The 23,214-nt window shown below is 40.1% G+C and overlaps 1 protein-coding gene across 1 annotated transcript; it reads right to left on the bottom strand.

Annotated features, from left to right (window-relative positions):
* Positions 1-4,286: 4,286 nt before the first annotated feature.
* On the bottom strand, positions 4,287-7,477 carry kcnj13 (potassium inwardly rectifying channel subfamily J member 13; the record flags this gene model as incomplete). Its single annotated transcript, XM_083913929.1, has 2 exons — positions 4,287-4,861; positions 6,961-7,477. 2 exons carry the CDS (start codon positions 7,475-7,477, stop codon positions 4,287-4,289), a joined length of 1,092 nt encoding a protein of 363 aa, XP_083770055.1.
* Between the last annotated feature and the right edge of the window lie 15,737 nt (positions 7,478-23,214).

The following is a 23,214-nucleotide window of genomic DNA, read 5'->3' as shown; positions in this document are numbered from 1 at the left end:
CGTATGGTGTTCTGGCTCTTTAAATGTCCCCAGAGTGGGTTTGGTCTACAGTGAAAGAAGTGTGGAGCATCCATCCCTTTGGAGGGTGGGGGATGGGGGTCACACCTATGGACGATTTAGAGCCAATTAACCTGCATGTCTTTGGACTGTGGAGGAAAGCGGAATGTTCTGAGAAAACCCACGCAGGCTTAGAGAGAGCATACAAACTCCATACAAAAAGGCCCCAGGCAGTAGGCCAGGTTCAAACTAGGGCTGCACAATTCTAAATAAAATGAGAATCACTTTGGGGGCTGAATTGAGATCACGATTTTCTCTCAATTGTCAAATTGTTTATTTTTCTCTGTAACCAACACAAATTATTGCTATTTTTTACATTTGTGTTTCTTTGTTCTAGTAAGAAACAAATCAACCTTTTTTATTTTAATTTATCTGAAAAGATGAATTTAAGTACAGAAAATGTTGCACAGGGTATGTAGGGGACTTCAAACAGTCTAACATTAGTTATAGTTAACTGGTAGGGTTAACAATAATGTTAACTAGCAAGCTTACTGACAGTTGAATTCCCCATTGCAGCTGTGGCTGTCATGAGGTCAGCGGCTGCTGATTCAGTCTGGCTCTGCTCTGAGTTTTCCTGCTGTTTGCTTTATTGAGTTAATGTTTTAATACCCTTAATACCAACCTTAAGGCCCTTCTTTATCAATCCTGCCCCATATTCATCCAAAATCTTTAACCCCTTGCTTTATGCCCTGAGGCGACGCAACTATCCAAAGCAAAAATACTCAGAATTGATGTCCTTCAGAAATGACATTGCCTACATGCTGGAATCTAGACTGCAATATTTTAGCGATCAATCGTGCAGCCCTGGCTAACCCCTGCAAAACAACGCCACCTCGGGAGCATTCAAGTGACAGAGTGTGCTGCTAATGGAAGTTTGAAAATGGAAAGTTTATCACTACCCCCAATTCCATCTGTCTGGTGCCAACCCTGTAACTGGCATTCATAACTTCCATCATAGCTTGTACTACCTTTTATTAGTATATATATATATATATATATATATATACTAAGTTGAAAATAGTGTGTGGCCTAAGAACAAACCCTGGGGCACAGCCTTATTGACAGGGAACGGTTGACAGAGGAGCTATACTGACTCAACACACTGCGCCCTAAGCCTAATAGGAAGAATACGATCGTCAACCATGTCAAATGGCATAGATAAATCAGTAAAGATTCCTGCATAATACTGTTTGGAACTGAGAGCAGAGGTTATGTCACTGAGGACGTTAAGAGTTGCAGTGGTACAGCCATAACCAAATTGGAAACCAGACATCAGACAGAATATTCTATATATATTCAGGTAGTAAGCTGCCTTGTGTATCAAGTTTTTCCAACACTTTTGAAACACAAGGCAGTAAAGAGATAGGACTTATGTTATGAACTTAACTTATGTATCAGAGCAGGACCTGAAATTTCAGGTGTGTCTGTAATTAGTTCAGGTAAAAGGAGCAGCAGACTTTCTTTCTTTACACTAGATTATAAACTGTCATTAGTTGAGATCATGTGTAATCATGCAATACGGTTGTATTTCAACTTTATATTATTATTTACTAAAACCACAAGAGACTTGATTAGGACTTGCTGCTTCCCTCAGAGACTTGAGACTTGACTTGCACTTTCAAAAAGTGACCTTCTCTGCAATGATTGTGTATTTTTCGTCCAAATGGTTGAATGTTTAAAGCTAAATACAACCTCACATTGTGTCAATAACATTTACACACCTACTCTGAAATTTAAGTTTTCGGAACGGGTTTGATTTTCTGGGATTTTTTGCATCCGTCAAAAGGAAAGGAGAGTTTTTTGGGCCTTTCAGAGCCACAGTCCTTGCAAATATCATCCAAAATGTAAATACAGGTATTAATATACATTTACAAGTGAATGTCCTACTTAAGAGACTTGAGCTGCGTCAAAAATAGATTTGTCAAGCTAGCAGAGAAAGGAGTTCCGTGCGGTTGCTTGGTACACGGACACGTTGGACACACGAGCCGGCCAAAACTGCATTTGTAACTATACTTGCAGGTTCACTGTCTGTCAAACTGGACCACTAACCTCCTCTATCAGCAGGTGGAACTCTCCTTGCTCTTATCTCATTATCCTGTATTGCAAATTTTGCAATAGAGTATAGAAGAGAATAATTAAACACATTGGAGGTTTCTGTGCTTAACGATTTTTATTTTGGATGACTGATCAAAGAAATACATGCGAAAAAAACAGACGCAGTGTGCAAAGACATGAAGATGAAGTTCAAATTTTAAAGCTATATTTAACGGTCACATATTATCATCTTATTAATGGAAACACAGCACCATTATCATTCATGTCGAGTTGTGCATGTCTTTGATGAATGAAAGTCCAATAGACTCTCCTTTAGCTTAAATCCAAACTCAAAAATGATCTTTTTCTATCAATATTTAATTGCTTGTTTTTCATAATCGGACTGGCGGGTTGGTCTCAGCCTCCAAGTATTATTTAAGCCTAGTAGTCCTGCTGACGAGAATAATATTAACTTTCTGCTTCTTGATGACAATGTTCTCGCTTTCTCACTCCCTCCTCTCTTTTTATTTATAACTTAGGCTTCTCTGTGATCCATTTTCTTCATATATACAAGTATATTTACATTCTATGTATATTTTGTCCTTGGCTTTTCCATACTGTAATTTAACTACATTGGTAGTTCAATACACAACATCTATTGCATGTCTTTTATTTGGGAGGGTTTTCCTTCTCTGAAGTGAGGGTCAAAGGTGAGAGGATATCGTATGCTGCACAGCAGGGATCTCCAGCCCTGCTCCTGTAGAGCTACTGCTCTGTATGTTTTATCTCCCTGCTCTAACCCACCTATCTAAAGATATGCTCATTATTAGGCAGGTCCTGTAAAGCTGGTTAGGGTACGGGGTAGGGAGATACCTAAAACATACATCGGACAGTAGCGTTCCAGGAGCAGGGTTGGAGACCCCTGCTGTACAGATTATAAAGTTCCACTTTGTGAGTCATGATATTTGGCGTATTGGCTCTTTAATTCTCTACTATTTAGTTCTCCAACTGTGTCCATCTGCTGTAGACTTGCTGAGCAAGTAGTGAAGTGGGGCTTTTTTTTTTAACCCAAATGTGCCGTTAAACCAAAACAATGACCTGAAAGACATTAAAATCTCACAGAAGAGTTGGAGTTTGTAAATCTCTGTGGGTCCATCACTATGAATGTCAACTTTCACGTTACACATATAGGCATTATTTTTTTTAATGTTAATAATAAAATATTGATTATGGGAACTGGAACTGAATTTGAAATTGATTGTGCCACCACAAACATACAGTAGCTTTATCAAACGCAATCCAGGTACAAAACCTTAAACACAAAGTAATGAAATGCAAATCAATTTTTAATGAAAACTGCAGCTCTGGATGCAGTCAGACCATCAACCCAACACCGATAATGTGACTAATAATCCCTCATTGTTCAGGAACACTTAGAGAACATGCTTGTGTCCATATAGCATTTGTCTCTGTCAGAAAAGGCAGGGTGCTGGGGAGCGCTTCATCCCAGGTGCCTGTTGGTTTTGATTGTGACTACAACATTAACATTAGATAGGTAGCTAGCTTAACTCTACGTCAACAGAGGATTGACTACAAAGCTAACAACAAGCTTACAACACGTATGATGACAAAGCCACAACACTCACCAGCAGCATTCAGTGTTCGGCCGATCTGTTCCCACAAAAAGGCTTTTCTGTCTTTTATGTGATAGTTTCCTGTAAAAGAGCGACAGTGACGACACCAGCACTTTTCTGAAAAGTTCAGACATTTTTAACTAGAAGCACTCACCGCATACACTCTCCTCATTGGCAACAATTGAAAAAAGACACTCTGGCACTCAGAAAACAACACTATGAGGACACAAAGCCTAACTTGTTTAAGAAACAGTACTGTTCACACTCAATTCTCAGAGCCCCCTGCTGGCCAGGCAACTGAATATATTGATGAGTGGGAAACCAGTCGGGGAAATATACTGGTTGTTGCAGTCGTGACTTGAAGTGATTGGATGGAGAAGCTAAAGCAGTCCAAAGCAGCAACCATGTCTGATATATATTTTAGTTTGAATTTTTTTGATACAAATTCAGATAAACCAAATTAAATAAAGTACTTCCTGACAAAATATTGACCCCATTGTAACCCTCCCACTTATCCCTTAGAAACTCCCTTCAGCCCTATGACAACTCCCCTCAGCATTCTTACTCCATCCTGTCGCTGCCATCACCGTTGATCTGCACCACACAGTCCTTGTTCAAAGGCTCCTTTGAGTGGACTGTGTCAAAGTGCTGGGTGCTCACCATGTATGTCCCCCTTGCATCCAGCCCCAAGGCTGGGACAAAGCGACGGTCAAACTGGATTTCTTGGCGCAGGTAGGAGGTCCTCCTCTGGCAGGAGTCACCAGTTCCCTCCTGCAAGGCCGACAGGAAGACCACCAACTCAAAGTGATTAGACGTTCCCTCACACAAGTTGGGGTAGAGGGGGCTTCGGCGATCCAGTGGGTGGTAAAAGGTGAGTGGGAAGATGAAGAAGGGACAGGGCTGCTGGCCTAGATGATCCAAGTGGAAGTCCAGAGAGGTCTGATGCAGGGCCTGACCTTCATGCTCCTCGTAGAGCACAGCACTCACTTTTACATCCACCAGAGGTCGTTGCAGCAGGTTAGTGGCTCGTATCATGAGACATGTCTGACTCTGGTGTTGGCCCACGACCGCCTGCGGGCTGAACTGGATGGTTCCTGCTCGCTTCTGGGGACGTGCAATCTTGGCTACAAATGCACCTGAAAATTAAGACAACATTATATGATGAGATGGATTGAACTTGGTACCGCTTTGCACATAATTGCAGCAAAATAATGCAGCAGAGGTAATAGCACACAATGTCCTAGAGGCTCAAATGAATAGGCATCAAATGTAAGTTGTGCAACTGATATTAGGGTCAAATCACTGACCAGTCGTTGGTCAGCAAGTGCCATATAAAAATTGTCACGTTGATTAAGGAGCTAAAGGTGCTTAAAACTCACCAAACTTTGCACACACATCAAAACTGTTATAAAACGTACCTGTGGCGGCTGGTGGCTGAATAGTTAGAGCAGTCTCCCCATGTAAAGAGGCTGAATGTCTCTGAGGCAGCAACCGCGGGTTCGACTCTGACCTGGCGGCTGCTCTAACCACTAAGCCACTGGCTGCCCCAAAATCCAATCATTTGTATCTGATATTTCCCTCAGTAATACATCTGAAATTGATGATGACTTAGCTTTGTACTTCTTCATAAAAAAAATCCTCCTTCGCTTATAAACATTCAACATTAAAAAAGCTCAGGATTAAAGGCAGAACATAGATATTATTACAGTTACTGTTAACTTTTTGGATGTTTGCATCTTTGGGACTGTCTGTCTGTCTTTGTGTCTGTCTTTGTCTATCTCTGTCCATCTGTCTGTCTGTCTCTTCTTTCTTTATCTCTCCTTTTCTTCCTCCCCAACCAGTCAAGACAGATGTCCGTCCTCCATAGAGCTGGGTCTGTTCGACGTTCCTGCCTGTTAAAGGGAAGGTTTTCATTGCCACTGTGTGCACAAGATTGCTACTCATGGGGGAATTGTTGGGTCTATGTAAATCATAAATAGGTCATAGAGTGTGGTCTTAACCTTCTCTATATCTAAAGTGTCCTGAAATAACTGTTGTTATGATTTGGCACTGTAATTTTTTTTTAATTGAATTGAAAAGAAACACATTTCTCTCCTCTGTATTGACAGCAATGGAAGTGGTGTACTTTTGGAGAATAATCAGGAGTGCATCGCAAATCTGAATCAAGCTTAAAACAACAGCCATGGCAAATACATATGAGCATAGCTGGTGCTACTTTGGCCATCCTCACATTTCAATACAGGTTACTTTTATGGAAGTGACTTTTTCATGTATTTTACATTGTGAGTGATTTGGGCTTTACTGTCTTGCCCAAGGACAATATGACATGTTCAGATCACCAACACTATGGTGTTATCCTGCTGTACCACCCGAGCTACAGCTTAATGTGGCTACATGTGATCTACCTGTAAATGCTAAATGTTATTTCTTTTAGCCTGGTTATCGCCCTCAAACTCAGCAGCTGCTCTTAAAATGTACAATTTGCCCCATTCCAACTTGGTTGATGACATATAAGCCCATACTTCATCGTATTTGCAAAAATTAAAAGGGGCCCGTGTGTGTATACTCAAATGAAGTAGGTTACTTAAAATTATAATTAAGTGCAGTCCACCACTGTCACTGAGGCTATCAGACAATTGCAAAGTTCTGACAGAGTGTCCTTATTACCACAGCTGTTGTGTACATCACTCACACACCGGAGAGGTTTCATCATGGTTTGAAAAGAGGGATGATCTGCCACATGGCTCAAAAGCAGGGCTATAGACTGTAGAGGCTGTTATAATAAGTCACTGTTTCATCATAGTCCGTCCGTATAATGCACTACCAATGGTCGCCCAGCAGATGTCACATTTTGTCTGCATCAAGTATTTTAGACTTCATAGTGGTTCAGTGCTTAACTTTCATTTCTCCATTTACCAATTTTACAATTTTAAGGCTACAAATAACCAATAGTGCAACACTCTCCTAATGTAAAAGGCCCACAGTTACGTTCATTTCTACTTGCTCTTCAACACGTCTTACACTTCGATTTTCCAAAAGCGTTTAGGTCAATATATGGCTGTGTTTAGGAGATAAATGGTTTGAAATAAGGAAAGGGAAGGTTGAGGTTAAGCATCATAGTAGATGGCTAGTTTGTTTTTGGGCCAAGACTGATTGAAGAGGAAACACAAATTAATGGGGAAACAGACTCAAACACCTGCTGTTTTGAATATGTAACTGTGTAAGAGAGTTGTACCTGTAATGAATGCTTCCAGCATGAGCCCCAGCAACATTTGCACGGCCAGCAGTGCTATGGCACTTGGGCAGTCCCCACTGGGAAACATGGTGCCGTAGCCAATGGTCAGCTGTGTTTCCAAGGAGAAGGAAAAGGCAGCAGTGAAGCTGGTTATGTGCTTCACACAAACCACATGCCCCTGTGGGGGGGCATCATGATCCTGCACAGCCAGGTCTCCGTTGAGGTGGGCCAGCAAGTACCACAGGCAGGCAAACAGCAGCCAGTGGGCCAAGAAGGAGATGCAGAAGGCTAGCAGGACCCATCTCCACCGCAGACTTACCAATAGTCCCCACAGGTCCTGTAGGGCCAGCAACCAGGCTCTGCCCAAGGCCCCTCGCCACGAGCCTGAAGAGCACAGAGGTGGACGAAGGGCACAGTGTCCGTCTTTAGTGACCAGGCGTTGGCGGGGTGGAGAGGATAAGAGCGGAGAGGAAGAAGCCTTGCCACCCAGAACGCTGCTGTTGGATTTGGTTGTCATTGTTGTAAGTGGATCTCAAGCAGGGTAAGTCAGGAAGGTCCTGAAATGAAACGATAAAAGACACCCAGGGACTGTATAAGTCAGTATCAATATCAGTCGCATCTGTATATGTTCAATACAGGCTCCGATGGGGGTCATCCCTATGTTCCCCGGGTCCTATGTTCCCCGGTCACATAAGCCTATGCCTTTGCTGATTTAATTCAGCATTCTGTTAGGATTAGGGGTTACGGTTAGGTTTTTGTTTGAAACGCAGGGGGCGCAAGCTCAAGGGGACTTTCTGTGTCATTAAAACACTTTACCTCCTTAAAAGACCAGAGTCGTTTGTTAAAAGGTTATAATCAAGGTTAAAATCTAAATTTATATTTAAAAAGAGATTTGGGGCACCATTGGACCGGAGATGATTTGATTATTCAAATACCCTCCTTCCTGCACAATTACTCCCTCGGCGTGTCAGAAATCATGAGATGCCATTCTATTATCTCATTTACAAAATAATTAAATTAAATAAACTAAATAAAATATATTGAATAATTTATTAAAACTGTATAAAAATCATGTATATACCTAGGACAAAAGGTTTAAAAAGTACTTAGAGAGCGCTATAATATTGGTGCATGCATCATTAAACCATTAAACCGTTAAAATCACACCATAAAATTTAAAACAATTTATAAGAATGAATACAACACATACTGTTAGTAAAAATCAAAAAAATACTAAGGTGAAATAAAAGGTTAGGAATATTAAATATATATAGAAAAGATTGTGAGATAAAAAGGGAATGGCCCTAAGATGTCTGTGGTGATACATAAGGCGTTATAATCCTTTGTGTGCATTTGTTTGGAGGGTCCACTCTGCAGGCGGAAATAAATAAATAAGATAATTGATTAAATAAATTAAAATGAACCAATCTGGATCCTCTGGCAATAAAACATGCTGCATGCTAGACATAGAATAAAAACACGTAAAAGTGTGCGTCAGGGTTAGGGGGTAGCATTAGGGTCTACATTGACCAATTTGTAAATTGTGAAAAAAATAACAGACCGGGCCACATAGGACCCTTTTTGTTAAAGGGGGACACATAGGTGTTCCCCACATTTCCTTTTTTTTTAAAAAAGGGTCCGATGTGACTGGGGAACATTAAATGCTTCAACTGTTAACACCTGTTGAAGATTTCTCCGTTAGTTGTCTCGAAGGCTTATTTGATGAGAGTTTTTGCCTAAATAGAGCTGGGGATGATTTTACACCCGAATTTCACTTTAACATGTATCTTCTTAACTAATTAAGTCAAACTTTGTGAGCTTTAGAGCTCAAACCTGGCAATGAGGACAGGACTTTTTAGATGATATGAGTAACTGTAGTCAGCTGCTCAAGAAACAGCTCCAGTGTTACCTGCTAAAATTATATTGACTTGGTTTCCATTTCTGTCACTACGCTTGTAAAGAAACAACCTGCTAACAAGCCTTTGTTATCTAACTTAGGTACGGACTGAAATGTCTTGGATGGATCGTCATCAGTTTTTGTACAGACATCTAGGAACCCCAGAGAATAAATCCTACCCCTTTTGGTTGTCCCATGATTTTTCTTTTAGCGTCACCACAAGGTTCACCTTTGTGGTTTTGCGGGAAATGCCTCGATGACTGTTGGATGGCTTGTGAGGACGTTTTATGTCCTATCATCTTACGCCATCAGCAGGTCAGGTTCAAATACTGCAACTCCTGTATTCTGAGCCTGGTTTAGTTCATTACTTTTATTGGCCATTTAACCCTTGTATGGCATTTGGGTCAAAATGACTTGTTTCAGAATTTTAAAAGAAGAAAAATGGTACAAGTATAATTTTTTTCTACCTGAAACGCAATAGCCTTTGCTTATTTTATGTGATAAACATGTACACATGCTACTATACCCCACACATTTACATTCTGCATGTGGTCTTCAGGTCAGTTTGACCTGCATACACAGAGAACCCCCACACACACACACACACGCACGCACACACAAAGAATGTTACATTATTATAATGTAAGCACAGAGAAGATGTTTGCTCTCACTGTACCCCACTCTTTCCCCTCTGTCATGTGTCCACCACCACCACAAAAGACAAATCACATTTCCATTGTTAATTGTGATCTAGCACAGAGTGATTGCAATCATTAAACATATATGTTAGCTCTATTGTTTGATATTGAAAGATGGTTTAGGAAGTGTAATTGTATTTCAGACTTGTTTTTAAAACCCCAAATATGTCCCGGTCAGTTTGACCTGAGAGATACCAGAGGGTCACAAATGTGGAGACCCTACAAGGGTTAGGTTTAAAAAATATGCCATAAGAAAAATCTATTTGAAATATCTATGCTACCCAAAGGATGAACCCTTTCTATTTATGTCTTTCTGTTTGGATTCTTCTACTTTCTTCCACCAAAAATGTCAAGTTTGCACACAATAAATCCTATAATCTTATGCAAATTCTTGCAGAGGTGAGAAAAATAAAAAGTAAATGTCAAGTCTAGGCTATTTAGTTCTGACTAAACAGTCCCATGTCAAATCCAAGTCTTAAAACTTGAAAGTGTAAAATGGAACTCAGGGTCTTTTTCGGCACTTATATACATCATATATACATCAAATAAGCCATCAAGACATTTTTTTTTGTTGATCACTTATTAACAGAGATATCCCAGAGAATCGCTAACAGCTTGACATGACTAACACTGATCAGCTCGGGGCAATACGGTGAAGGCATTAAAACGGCTTTTTTAACCAATAACACTGCTCAAAATAACAGCAAACCTCTGCAGCAGCATGAGAAGAGTCCTGACATAGAAAACAAAGCAGCATCAACGTAGTTAGTGAACCCAGAGTTTATTAAAAAACTGTTTTACAATGCTACAAGCCTTAGGAGCTGGCTACATCCATGTTGACAGGCAGCCCAAACAAGTCGATTACTGAATGTACTAGGGTTCATTTTTATGAAATTCAATAGGACTGAATTCTATAATAGACTTGTTAGGTAGGTTTGGTGCTAATTTGAGTAGTATTAGTGGTTAAAAAAAGGCAAGAGTTTTGGATGGTTCAGTGCTCTGCCCCGAGCTAAACAGTGTTAACCATGTCTGGCTGTTATCGTCTCTCTGGGATTTCTCTGTTAATAGGTGATCAACTAAAAAAAACGTCTTGATGGCTTATTTGATGTATATAAGTGCAGAAAAAGACCATGGATTTCATTTTTGCCATAGTTACACTTTAAGCCCTAAACCATTTTAATTCCTTTTTAAATATTACCAACAGTAGTAAAACATGTAACTAAAGAATAGATGTTGTAATTTAAGGTGTCTTTATTACTTTTAAATAAAGTTGAGACAATTAAAATACAAAAACGATCAGATATCATTCATGTGAATAACGAATAATGATAATTCCTTGTCATGATTGTGCTGGATGTTTTGCATGTTGCTGTATGTTTGTATTCATCACAGTAGAGTCTTTACATCTGAATCTCAGTTGGGGGCATTGTTTGTTGTCACTGATAACTGGTCTGCACTTACAAACACACCTTTCCTTCGTGCTTGACCAATGCTATTGTTATGTATAATTGTTGTCCAAATAAAGAGATGATCGACTGCACACTTTTTCAGAACTTCAGCATCGTTGCATTTCTGCAAGCTAAAGTCTGAGTTGTTCAAGTCAGTGTCCAGTCAAAGTCTTTTTGAGTCTTTTGGCACCAAAAGGACAAACCTTATGGGCTACTTACTAGATTTCTTTTTCATGTTTTATGAATCTAAGCTAGCAGTAGCTAGTAGCTAAGCTGCGTTGAACAAGTCCTGAAATAGACTGTCATCTTTTCTTTTAAATCTGGATAAAGCAGAAAACATCATAGCATCATATGCGGAACTGTTCCTTTATATCCTAAGGTTAAGCTGTATCTACAGAATCTATCTAATTTAAACAGGACATGTGTGTGTAGAGGAACTCCGAGCACCAGATGTATGTTAAGGCAGTTCTGACAGGCAGACAGCTTGAGTCCTGTACTCGTCAGAGTTTCTATTTCTATGTCAATATTGTTGCCAGGAGATTAGAGCAGGTCCCAGCTGGGAATCTGTCTGAGGAACACAGCGACATGCAGAGTAGGAATGCGTCTCTCATCTGCAGGGAGCTTTAAACTTACTGCACTGCATGTCTCTCCACTTGTCTTATTCCACAATTACATTGTACATACACTATCATTCAACGCATGCCTTTTATAATGCACCTGCAACTAATTTGATGCATTTGCTATGACCTTTGCATAACTTTCAAATACAAAAAGCAGGGAGAGAAAAGATTCAAAGTTCAACAACACCATGTGAGGGCACGAGAAGTGATTTCAAATAAAAGTTTGATAGCATAGATTATCATTATTTAGAAAGTGCACACACTAACAAAAAAATGTTTTTCAAAACATGTTTAATCTTAAAAATACAAATGAAAACGTTACTTGATTACAATTCTTTTTTAAATATTTCATCGGTTCAGTAGTTGTCATGAAATAAGGCCAGCATAATCAACATCAGACCACTTTTGGGGCTGAAATGCCAACCAGCTGAGGACTTATCTGGGACACACGCTGAAGCTATAGAAGGGTAATAAGGAGTGTGTCAGGTGAATGTGTAGTTGATTTTGGTAAGGCCTTTGTGCTGAGGCTCCAGAACCAGTCAGCGAGGTCACAAGGGAGCCATGTGCTAGCTGAGGCTACATTCTACTGGACCTCAGTGTGTTAAATATGTCACTGGATCAGTCAGCACTAAATGTGTGCTTCCTCATGCAACATAATGTTGGGGACATAATTGGGGGAACATAATGTTCCCTTCAAAACAAATCTGCTAATGCAAAACACCATCTCCAGCTATGGCATGTCTTGTCAGTTTTAATTGTGCCTCTGTCCAGGCACAATGGTGCCAAACCTGACAACCATCACTGACAAAATCAGGAAGCTGCACACAGTCGCAGCAACTGGCTGTTGATCAACAAGAATTTTTTCAGCAAGTTAGTTCATTAGTGAGCTTCACTGTGCATTCACACCAAAAGCAATGGAGGCGCTTGCTCACATTTGTCACATTTTTTAACATCGCTTTATTTAAAAAAATGAAAGCGGTAATGACAGTGAGGGCGGGACAAGCAAAGACAGCACAACAGTAAACAGAAGCAATAATGAATTTGGCATAAATAACAATAATAATAATAAAAATAATGATGATAATAATAATAAAAATAATCACAGTACAGACAGAAACAGAGCAGATACAGAGACAAATCTAAATGCTTAAAAGAACAGAAATGAGCTCTCAGAGGAAGTGTGTGGCTCTTATCAGGCCATCAGTGATTTAACCTCTGAAGCTGTACAGGTGCTGCCCGGTCATGGTAGATCAGACCGGGATACACTTCTCTCTGCACTGACGGCTTTCTTCTTCTTCTGGATTTCTGGCAGACTAGATGTCCAAAGCCACATTGCTGCCATCCACAGTTCATAGTTATATCCATTATATTATATCCACAGGAACTGTGTCTGTTTTCCCCCAAGGACTGCAACAATGGCAGCTTTGGTGATCCCCTGGATGTCTCACGGAGAACTTTGATGACGCTTACCGCAATCTCAACGCTGACTGGCTGTCGCGGCACAACATTACGCGATGTCGCTTTAAAAGTTCGACTTCAAGCGACACACACGATGAGCCGATGAATTTACATTGATTCAAAATGAATGTAAATGGTGCGATGAAGTGATGATCGCGTCCATCGCATCATTTACATTGATTTTGAATGGCAGCTTGACGCGTTCATCGCCTCCAACGCTTTTGGTGTGAATGCACGTTCAGAGGTGTTGGTAGATGTTTTCAGTTGGGACTAAGACAGGCTTGCTTTTCCGGGCTGCTTTATGCTTAGCTAGGCTTACCATGTCCTGACTCCTGCTCTGCCAACCCTTTGCTCTCCTCCCAGCGAAGTAGTACAGCAGCAGGGAGTTAGGCGGATAGCTTGCTGCTGGGCTAATTTTCTGTAACCAGTGTAGCACTAATGCATGGTGGAATTAGCAAGCTAGCTAACTAGGACGGTCATCCCTATGTTCCCCGGGTCCTATGTTAACTGGTTGCCTAAGCCTCTGCCTTCGCTGATTTAATTCAGCATTTTGTTAGGGTTAGGGGTTACAGTTAGGGTCAGGGTTAAAGGGTAGGGTTAGGGTCTACATAGGCCTATTTGCCTTGAAATTCGGCATTGATTGTGAAAAAAATAACAGACCGGGAAACATAGGACCCTTTCTGTGACAAGCGGGGAACATCACATACAAAGCGGGGAACATAGGACCCTGGGAACATACAGTAGGTATGCTCCCCTCCAGGCACGTCCAGCTGGGAGGAGGCCTCGGGGATGACCCAGGACCAGGTGGAGAGATTATATCTTCACACTGGCCTGGGAACGCCTCTGGAATCCCCAGTTAGAGCTGGTTAATGTGGCCATGGAAAGGGAAGTTTGGGGTCCCCTGCTAAAGCTGCTGCCCCCGCGACCCGACCCCAGATAAGCGGTTGAAGATGAGATGAGTTGAGATTAACTTAATGTTTCATCCACATACTCTTGTGGCAGCTGTGGCTCATGTGGTAGACTGGGTGGTCCACTAATCAGAAGATCGGCAGCCCGATCCCATGGTCCTCCAGTCTGCATGTCCTTGGGCAAGACAGAGAAACCCAAATTGCTCCTGAAGGCTGTGCCATCAGTGTGTGATTGGTTAGATTAGATCCTGATGAGCAGATGGCACCTTGCATGGCAGCCTCCGCCATCACATGTATGAATGGGTGAATGTGGAAATGAGTGTCAAAGTGCCTTGAGTGGTCGCAAGACGAGAAAGTTTATTTACCAAGTCCACCTTATCACAGCATAACAAAGCACATTGCTTTGACCAGATGAGTAACTACTTTGTTCAGCTTATTTTCTGAAACAATCCTAGCATGGTGGAATTAGCAAGCTAGTTAGCTAACTTAGCTAAAATGAGCTAACAAAGTTTTCTCATATCTGTAAAACATCCAATCACAAGGATTCCCTGAGACAGTGAGTACTAGCCAATCACAGCATAGTGGGGCGGGACTAGGCACAACACTGTTGACCTGTGCCTGCACAGTGTATGCTGATGTTGAAAGACACGCATGAATTCTTTCCAATATGAATGTTTAGGACCACATATAAAAGTGACCCAGATCTGATTGGAATAGTTCCATTTCTGTCCCCACACTACTCTGAAAATAATCAGATTTCTGTATCCACACTACTCTGAAAATAATTTGGGCCACATTTGCTTGTAATGTAAATAATGTCTTGGAGGCAGGCACAACTGACTGTAGATGTTTTGATTGATTGATAACTTATGCTGATGACTTTTGAAGAATGTTGATATTTTGTTATTCTGTAATTTGTTCTTTGTTTTTCATTTTTAATTGTTATGTGTTTTGTATTTGTGTCTGTGACATTGTTAGTTGTGGTACTACCTGTCTTGGTCAATAAGACTTTCTCCTGGATAAATAAAATGTCTTATTTAATGCTTTGTATCAACTCATAATATGTACTTGGTCTCCTGTGTTAATCAGCACTTGTTTGTGAAAGTTAAGTACCAAATGCTTCAAATATAAGGTTTGTATGTAGTTTATCGATAGGATTAATGCTATTTGTTTTTTGTTTTCTTGATGCCTAAACTTTACCAAGTAGTTTTGTTGCCTAAACCTAACCAAACAGTGGACATAATAAGTCAGCTAAGTAAAATCCATTTCTAACAGGGTTTGAACCCTTGGTGTAAATAGACACTAAGTTAAGGGATACACTACAATAAAGTATGACAGTTTATCATGTGTTTTATGTCTGTTTGTATATTTATTGGGTTTTATGTCTGTTTGTATATGACGTCACCCATATAAAACTTTCCAGTGCTAAAATACAATACAAATATTCAAATATATACAAATGTACCAATACTGTACATGCCCATTTTGTAACATATATAGTTCTTAGGATTTGTATAGCTTAAAATTGTGATTATATGTCCGTCCTCCATAGAGCTGGGTCTATTCGACGTTCCAACAAAGGTTTTTGTTGCCACTGTGTGCTCAAGATTGATGGGTTAATATTGTATATAATAACTATAATAATCATTATTATTATTATTAGAGGTGTGGGAATTGTTGGGTCTCTGTAAATTATAAATAAGTCATAGAGTGTGGTCTTTACTTACTCCATATGTAAAGTGTCTTAGTTATGCTTTGGCACTATAGATAAAATTGAATTGAATTGAATGAATTGCTTATAATACAAAACACTGAGTGGACACAAGAAAAATACATTTCAGTTGAGTAGTTAGGCTATATATAAATATTCAATACATTTTAATTACTATTCCAATAATATTTCGGTTGTCATTTGCTTTCATGTAGCAAACTGATGACACTGCAAGGGAAAGTCCAGCATTGACTCGTGAAAAAAGATATTGTTTTATTTGTGTTTGGGAAGTGGTGTGGGAGACAGCTGCTTCCCGTGTGTGGGAACGTTTAGGCTACAAAAACATTCTGGTCAGGGAAAGATGGTAGTTTTGGTGAAATAGTAAACATATCTTTTGCCTCACGTCACTTATTCAATATTTGAATAAGGCCACCATTTATCCATAACCTAAACCAATGCAGAAAGTTTTAACAAAAGCAAAACAATGCATTTATAATTAAATATCAAATATAACATACAGCTATAAATATAACGTAGGATGAATGTTACTTGCAGATATGTTCATTAAAGAGGTTTGTTTCCTCATTCAACATCATTTGTGGGGCAATACGTTCACTTAAAAAATATTTGCTAATTCAAATGAGTAGTATATAGACTAACCTGGGTTGTAGGGATGGACACAGATCCTTCTGCAGTGTGTATGGTGTTTATTTAACCTTCAAAAACAGACACACTTTTCATACATTCCAGCTGTGTTTTATCCTGTTTTTGCATACACAGTAGATGAAGTGAGAGTCTCTGCAGAGTTCATGTCAACGCAGATTGTTAATTATGTAGCTTAAATAATGTCTGTCTGTCAGTTGAGGGTTACAGTATTTTTCAATTCATACTATGAACACTGACGTCTATAAATGATTACAACAAGAGAAAGGTACTGCACAACAACATACAACATACAAGTCTTATCATGGGATGCTTATTGGTATACTTAAACTTGCAATAGCATTCTATGAAAGTAAGTTACTTATGTAAAGACATTTTCAGTTGTTTTCCCCTCACTGTGAGTTGTTACAATGTATGGTGATGCAGACAAACAACACTTTGTGTGGCTGCTCTGAGAAGAGTGAAGTCCCTGAGGCTGTTTAAATACTTAGACTTACTGTAGTCATCTCTTAGCAATGATGGCTACGTGTGACTGTGCCCAGACGGCCATTTTCCCATCTCAAAGCTATCTGTGCTGAAGTAGAAATTAAGAGAACAAGTTAGTAGAAATGTCTCTTTCTCGTCTACTCCGAGGGGTGCAGAGAGGTTTATGTAACATTCGGTCTGCAGCTGTTCACTTCTTCTATTCCCTGTTAACAAAACTTTATCACACAAAATAAATGTCTGAAATAAAGAAGCTAATCTGTTTGATCATCTGTTAATATGGTGATAAAATGAATATGTGAGTTGTCTTGACTTCCAGATGCCCCTGTGTCCATGCTTTTGATGTATAACCTGGATTAGCCAGTCAGTTTACCACCTCTGAGTTGTAGAAATGGGTTTAGCAATTGAGAAAACAGCTAGGAAACTGTTTCATTACTGTATTTATTATAATTAACAACTCTGTTAAGTGCAGACAATTGATGTAATCTGACAAATCAGATAGATCAGACCAGTTATGCTGCTTATGCTCCTGAAGAGATCACCAACACTGATCAGATCACCGTTGTTCACTGTCTTATTCTACTGGTTACAGTGCCACAGCTCTACCCAGCATCACATTGAGTTAGTACTCACCTAGAGCTGCAGTCAGGGCTGAACTTGGGCCCTCTGACCTTTTCACCTAATAGCTGGTATGAGGTTTACGAAGTGGGAAAAGGGGCCGAGGCAGATGGAAAGAGTGCTAATAGTTCCTTGGAGGATGAAGTGTAAAATCCCAGAGGAATCCCAAGCAGAAACTGTTTCACCCAAGAGAGGTTTTCTTGGTGTGGGAGCCAGACTGAGCGTGGCGCTCTCTGCTCCTCCGATCTGCAGCTTCCAGCTCCGGGGCGAGGATGATTCAATTGGTCACATTACCCTGCATGGAGCCTATTAGTGTTCCCGGAAGACAGAATACAGAGGGAAGGAGGAGGAGAAACATCACCTTGTCACAGTTCATTCAAAGAGCTGCTTGTTGCTGGTTGGTGTCCTGCAGCTGCAGCTGCAGCTGCAGAAAGAAACTGGGTCTGCTCATAAGGTTGTGCATCTGTGCATGTAAAGGTGGTGGCGTGTATTTGCCTGCTTTGACCATCTTTTCTTCTTCTTTATTCATGTATTTTATCAAGTTACCTGTCATACCATATCAAACGCTTAATGAGAGAAATATAATGGTATCATGGTTCATGATAATATTAGAGATGTTTTGTGCTGTATAAAAACATTCTTCATTAAGTTTCTGTCTGACATTTGGTGTCTTTAGAAGTTCCACTGGAACTTAAACTGAACATGAGTTTGAACCATACTAGGCTGTATGACATGATTGATAATAAGATATACTGGTTTACATTTTTTCAGCCTCATTCATTAAAAACAGTTACTCCATCACTGTGTGACCTCAGAATAGTTCACATATTAACCAAAAGAAAAGTAGAGCCACATGACTGGAGGTTAAAAGTCAACACTGATTTTCAACCCTTTGAGTAGCAGGACAGCAATGACAAACCCAACACATTTCCATGCACATCAGTAACCCGAAAAATGGCCTTGCCCCAGTTAAGGGAATACTCTGATTATTGAAGTTCCCCTCGTATAAATGAAAGGGGGTTGAATAGGAAAATGACGGGAGTAATTCTTCTTCCGGTACAGTAGGTGGCGCTCCGCCAACATATAGCTGGACTGAATACGGCTTTATTTTCCAGTTCACCTCTTTCAAAATCACAAACGGACCGTTTTTGGACAGAATTACGACTGAAATGGATCATAGTTGCAGAAGTCCTCGCTTGGTCCTCCCTTGGTTTAAAGGTTATGCTCTATTGTTGTTGTTCTTTCAAGCCCCCACCACAGCGACTTTCTGGTTGATCCAATAAGGAAGTGCCAAGAACTGCAGTTCTCAGAGTGGCCAGTAGGAATGAATGAATGAATGACATTTTATTCTCGTGTCTGGTCATGTTAACATGACCGATTCCATACAGGATTATACGGACACCTAAATGTATACAACAAAAGCTAAGCCTTCTGGGGTCCGTTTCACAAAGCAGGTTCAACAAACTCTGAGTCTAACCCTGAACTCTGAGTTGATCTACTCTGAGATAGGAAACTCTGAGTTTTTCGGTTCCAGAACAGCTGATTTGAGTTAGTTTGATCAACTCGGAGTAGTTTGACCTGGAGTTAAGGGCGTCACCACAAGTATAAAAAGACAGCATCAATGGAGCCCTGATTCGACAAGTCACCATGGCAACGGGGAAGAGGAGGGCTACGCTACCACTGGAATTGGAAATATTAATGCGCTCATGCGGTGAGTTTGAGCCCGCTTTTTGCCGAAAGTGTAACACCACTGCTGCAGCAAAAGAGAGGGAGACGGGTCAGTCCGTACGTTTAAATGTTGTCCTTTTTTCAATCACAATAATATCACAGGGGGAACTTCTTGAGTGGTAGTCTATTAGTTTATTTCATTTAGGTGCATTCCCACGGGGGAGAAGCGCACTTGGCAGCAGCTTAAGATGAAACATAAAAACATTGTTCAAACAGGTAAAACATCGGCACAATCTCATGGTGACGCCTCATTCTGAGCATATTTTACATTGTAAAGTAAATATTACCGTAAGTGGCTGTTTTATATGTTGTATAAAAAACTCCCATTTGCAAAAAAAATGCAGCGCAACACACAATATCTGCTGGGATGTGAAAGCATGACTTCGGTTGTTAATGTTGGAAATTTAAGGACGGATTAGGTTGTGTATGTAAATGATGGACTGTGACATGAAACGCTACCACTCAAAAAGATTTTCCAGAATTGTCTGGAAATGCAAGAACGTCTATGCGCGGTCTGATAATCATCTCCCAACGAATATTTAATTCTTTGTGCAGTAATTCTGCACCTTCATCCACGGGATCATTATCAAAAGGACATGCCATGGTAGTGGAAATAGTCACCACCTAATATAACTTCTAATGTAGGCCTACTGACTGATTTTGGCAATGATTTTCTCAGAAATCAGACGGAACTATAGCAGAACTATACTACGTCAAAACTCGCCTGCTGACTGAATGAATGAGGAAATCAAATACTGTGTGTGGCTGAAAGAGGGCGGAGACAGAGAGAAACTCTAGGTTTGCTGAGAAAAACCTGGTCCCCACCAGGTTAGGTTCAGAGAGCATGTTACCATGGTAACTGACCGAGAGTTTAAGTGACCACTCTCTATGAAACAGGCTAGAGTTACCCCTCTTTCCTGGTTTGAGTTACCTCCCTTTGTGAAACAGAAAACTCATTCATTCAATTCAGGGTTAACAGACTCAGAGTTTTCACTAAACCTGCTTTGTGAAACGGACCCCTGGTGTGCCAGCGTATGTCCACAACAGCCCCAAACTAAGCATAAAAATAGGAACAATAAAATAAACAAATAAATAAAAAAAAAAGTAAAAAAGCACATACAAAACAAAACATGAACATAAACATAGGAGGGTTTTTTTGTTTTTTTTCATCTTTTCCTTTCAAACGTCAGTTTCCTCCTCCTGTCCCAAGCTTTGGACACATATTCAGTAAATGCATACACTTTATCAAAAAGAAGTTCAATCAAAACTCCATCCTCCAGCCTATTAAATCAACATCAGGAGCATCAACTTTTTGAGACAACTTTTGGCATAAATCATGATATAAAGGGCAGAATAAAATAAAATTAATTTCATCCTCAAAAACTTTTAAATCAAAGCATTCTTTCTTCCTCCGATACTCCTCTATATCCACTCGTTACAATGTGCAGTGGTAATATACCGCACCGTAACGTCAGCCTCGGTCAGTTACCATGGTAACATGCTCTCTGAACCTAACCTGGTCGGGACCAGATTTTTATCAACAAACCTTGAGTTTCTCTCTGTCTCCGCCCTCTTACAGCCACACACGATATTTGATTTCCTCATTCATTCAGTCAGCAGGCGAGTTTTGGCGTAGCATAGTTCTGTCGTCTTTTTTTTTCAGAAAATCACTGCAAAAATCAGTCATTATAAGTTATATTAGATGGCAACTATTTCACTACCATGGCATGTCCTTTTGATAACGATCCCGTGGATGAAGGTGCAGCATTACTGCGCAGAGAATTAAATATTTGTCGGGAGATGATTATCAAACTATTGATTACAGATGTTCTTGCATTTCCAGGCAATTATCTTTTTGAGCGGTACTGTTTCACGTCGCAGTCCATCATTTACATACACAACCTCATCCCTCCTTACATTTCCAACATTAACAACCAGTAATGCTCTTATATCACAGCAGATATTGTGTGTTGCGCTGCGTTTTTTTGCAAAAGGGAGTTTTTTATACAATGTATAAAACAGCCACTTACGGTAATATTTACTTTACAATGTAAAACATGCTCAAAATGAGGCGTCACCATGAGATTGTGCTGAGGTTTTACCTGTTTTAACATTTTTTTTATGTTTCATCTTAAGCTGCTGCCAAGTGCACTTCTCCCCCACGGGAATGCACCTAAACGAAATAAACTAATAGGCTCCCACTCAAGCAGTTCCCCCTGTGATATTACTGTGATTGCAACAGGACTACATTTAAACTTATGCACTGACCCGAGCCGCAATGTTCTCCCGCACCGTCTCCCTCTCTTTTGCTGCTGCAGCGGTGTAAACCTGCTCAAACTCACCGTATGAGCGCATTAATATTTCCAATTACAGTTGTAGCGTAGCCCTTCGCTTCCCCGTTGCCATGGTGACTCGTCAAATCAGGGCTCCATTGATGCTGTCTTTTTTACTTGTGGTGCACGCTTAACTCCAGGTCAAACTACTCTGAATTCATCAACGTAACGCAAATCTGCTGTTCTGGACCCGAAACTCAGAGTTTCCTATCTCAGAGTAGATCAACTCAGACTTCAGGGTTAGACTAAGAGTTTGGTGAACCTGCTTTGTGAAACGGACCCCTGGTCAATTAAATCCCTAATCATTAAATATAAAAGAGTCTAAATATTATGTTTGTTGGGACAGGTTCTTAAAAAAGACAATTTTTAAGTACTGATTAAAGTGCATGTGGTAGCTTCAGCCACAGGTCTGATAACAAGCCTGTTAGTGATAGCATTAGCACAACCTCATCAGCAATTTAGTCCAAATAAGTCCAAAACAAAAAACAAATGTAAAGTTTTCTTATAATTATAATATAAGGCATCTTGTTCTAATTACTGTCATTCATTGCCAACTCCACAGATTGGTCCATGAATGAAAACTGCAGCACTTGTACTAACCTCAGCAAAAGTTGCTTACAATGTACGACTACACATGTGAGCTTTGGTTCCACATTAAGTGCATAAATCTACATACTCTGTTTACCACTAGTAGCTGCCTGTGCTAAAACTGTGCCACCGTACCATGACCACCAAATTGTGACAATGGATTCCCTAGCCCTAACCTTAACCATCACAAATGACTGCCATATCCAACCCTATCGCAACCCTTGCCATGGACAGAACCTGATACTAAAATGAACCTTAACACTGAGTCTGAACCCTCAAGAAGCCCTGAAGGTCCCACCCAAAATATCCTCCTTTTGCAAAAATAAACCTCAGTTCCTAGCTCTAACACTCACTGAGCTATCAGTGTTCGCAGGAATATTTGCATGCATGTGCTGTGTATGTTTGTACTATTATGAGAACTGCATCCTTGGATCCAGTATATGTGTCCTCTGAGGAGCTGCCCTGCTTCCAAAAGACTAAAATACACCTTTTTCTCTCTGTAGCCGCGTAACATTTAATAAATGGTTTAAAATAGCATGATTTCATGCTTGAATTCAATGAATGAATGCAGCCCTCAATTATTCGCCTCAAAAGTATCTTATATATTACAAATACTGAGGCCACTGCAGATGAACATCTACAGTATATCCAGGAATTAACATTATAGACATCACCAATGACCATGCCTGTAACAATTTGGCAAGCCAAATACTAGCTTTTAACCTACTCTTGTTCTCTTGTAGATGGGTTAGATGGCCTCTGTAACTTATTTAGTTTCTGCTTAGCAACCTCTACTTCTTCTACTCTGGTCAGAAGTTGGCACGGCTGTATGCATTGCTGTAATATACCAGTAAACAAACTAAACTACAGCCTAGCTCCCTGGGTCTCAAACCGTAGTATGTGTATCACTGGTGCTACGCAAGCTTTCTCTAGTGGTATGCAGAGGAATCTCCACAATAGTATATACATATATAGTATATGATATAAAAAATACTACAACATTTTAAATGACAATTAAAATTGGTCGCTTGTCGCGTTTTATAAATGAAGTTGCTAAGAAGGTGTGAAAAGTCACAAAATCTAGTGAGACAGTGCCCGCCT

The sequence above is a fragment of the Echiichthys vipera genome (assembly GCF_963691815.1).
Source record: "Echiichthys vipera genome assembly, chromosome: 5".
NCBI lineage: Eukaryota > Metazoa > Chordata > Actinopteri > Perciformes > Trachinidae > Echiichthys > Echiichthys vipera.
Note: the sequence above shows the minus strand (reverse complement) of the source record. Positions and strands in the feature narration are given on the sequence as shown.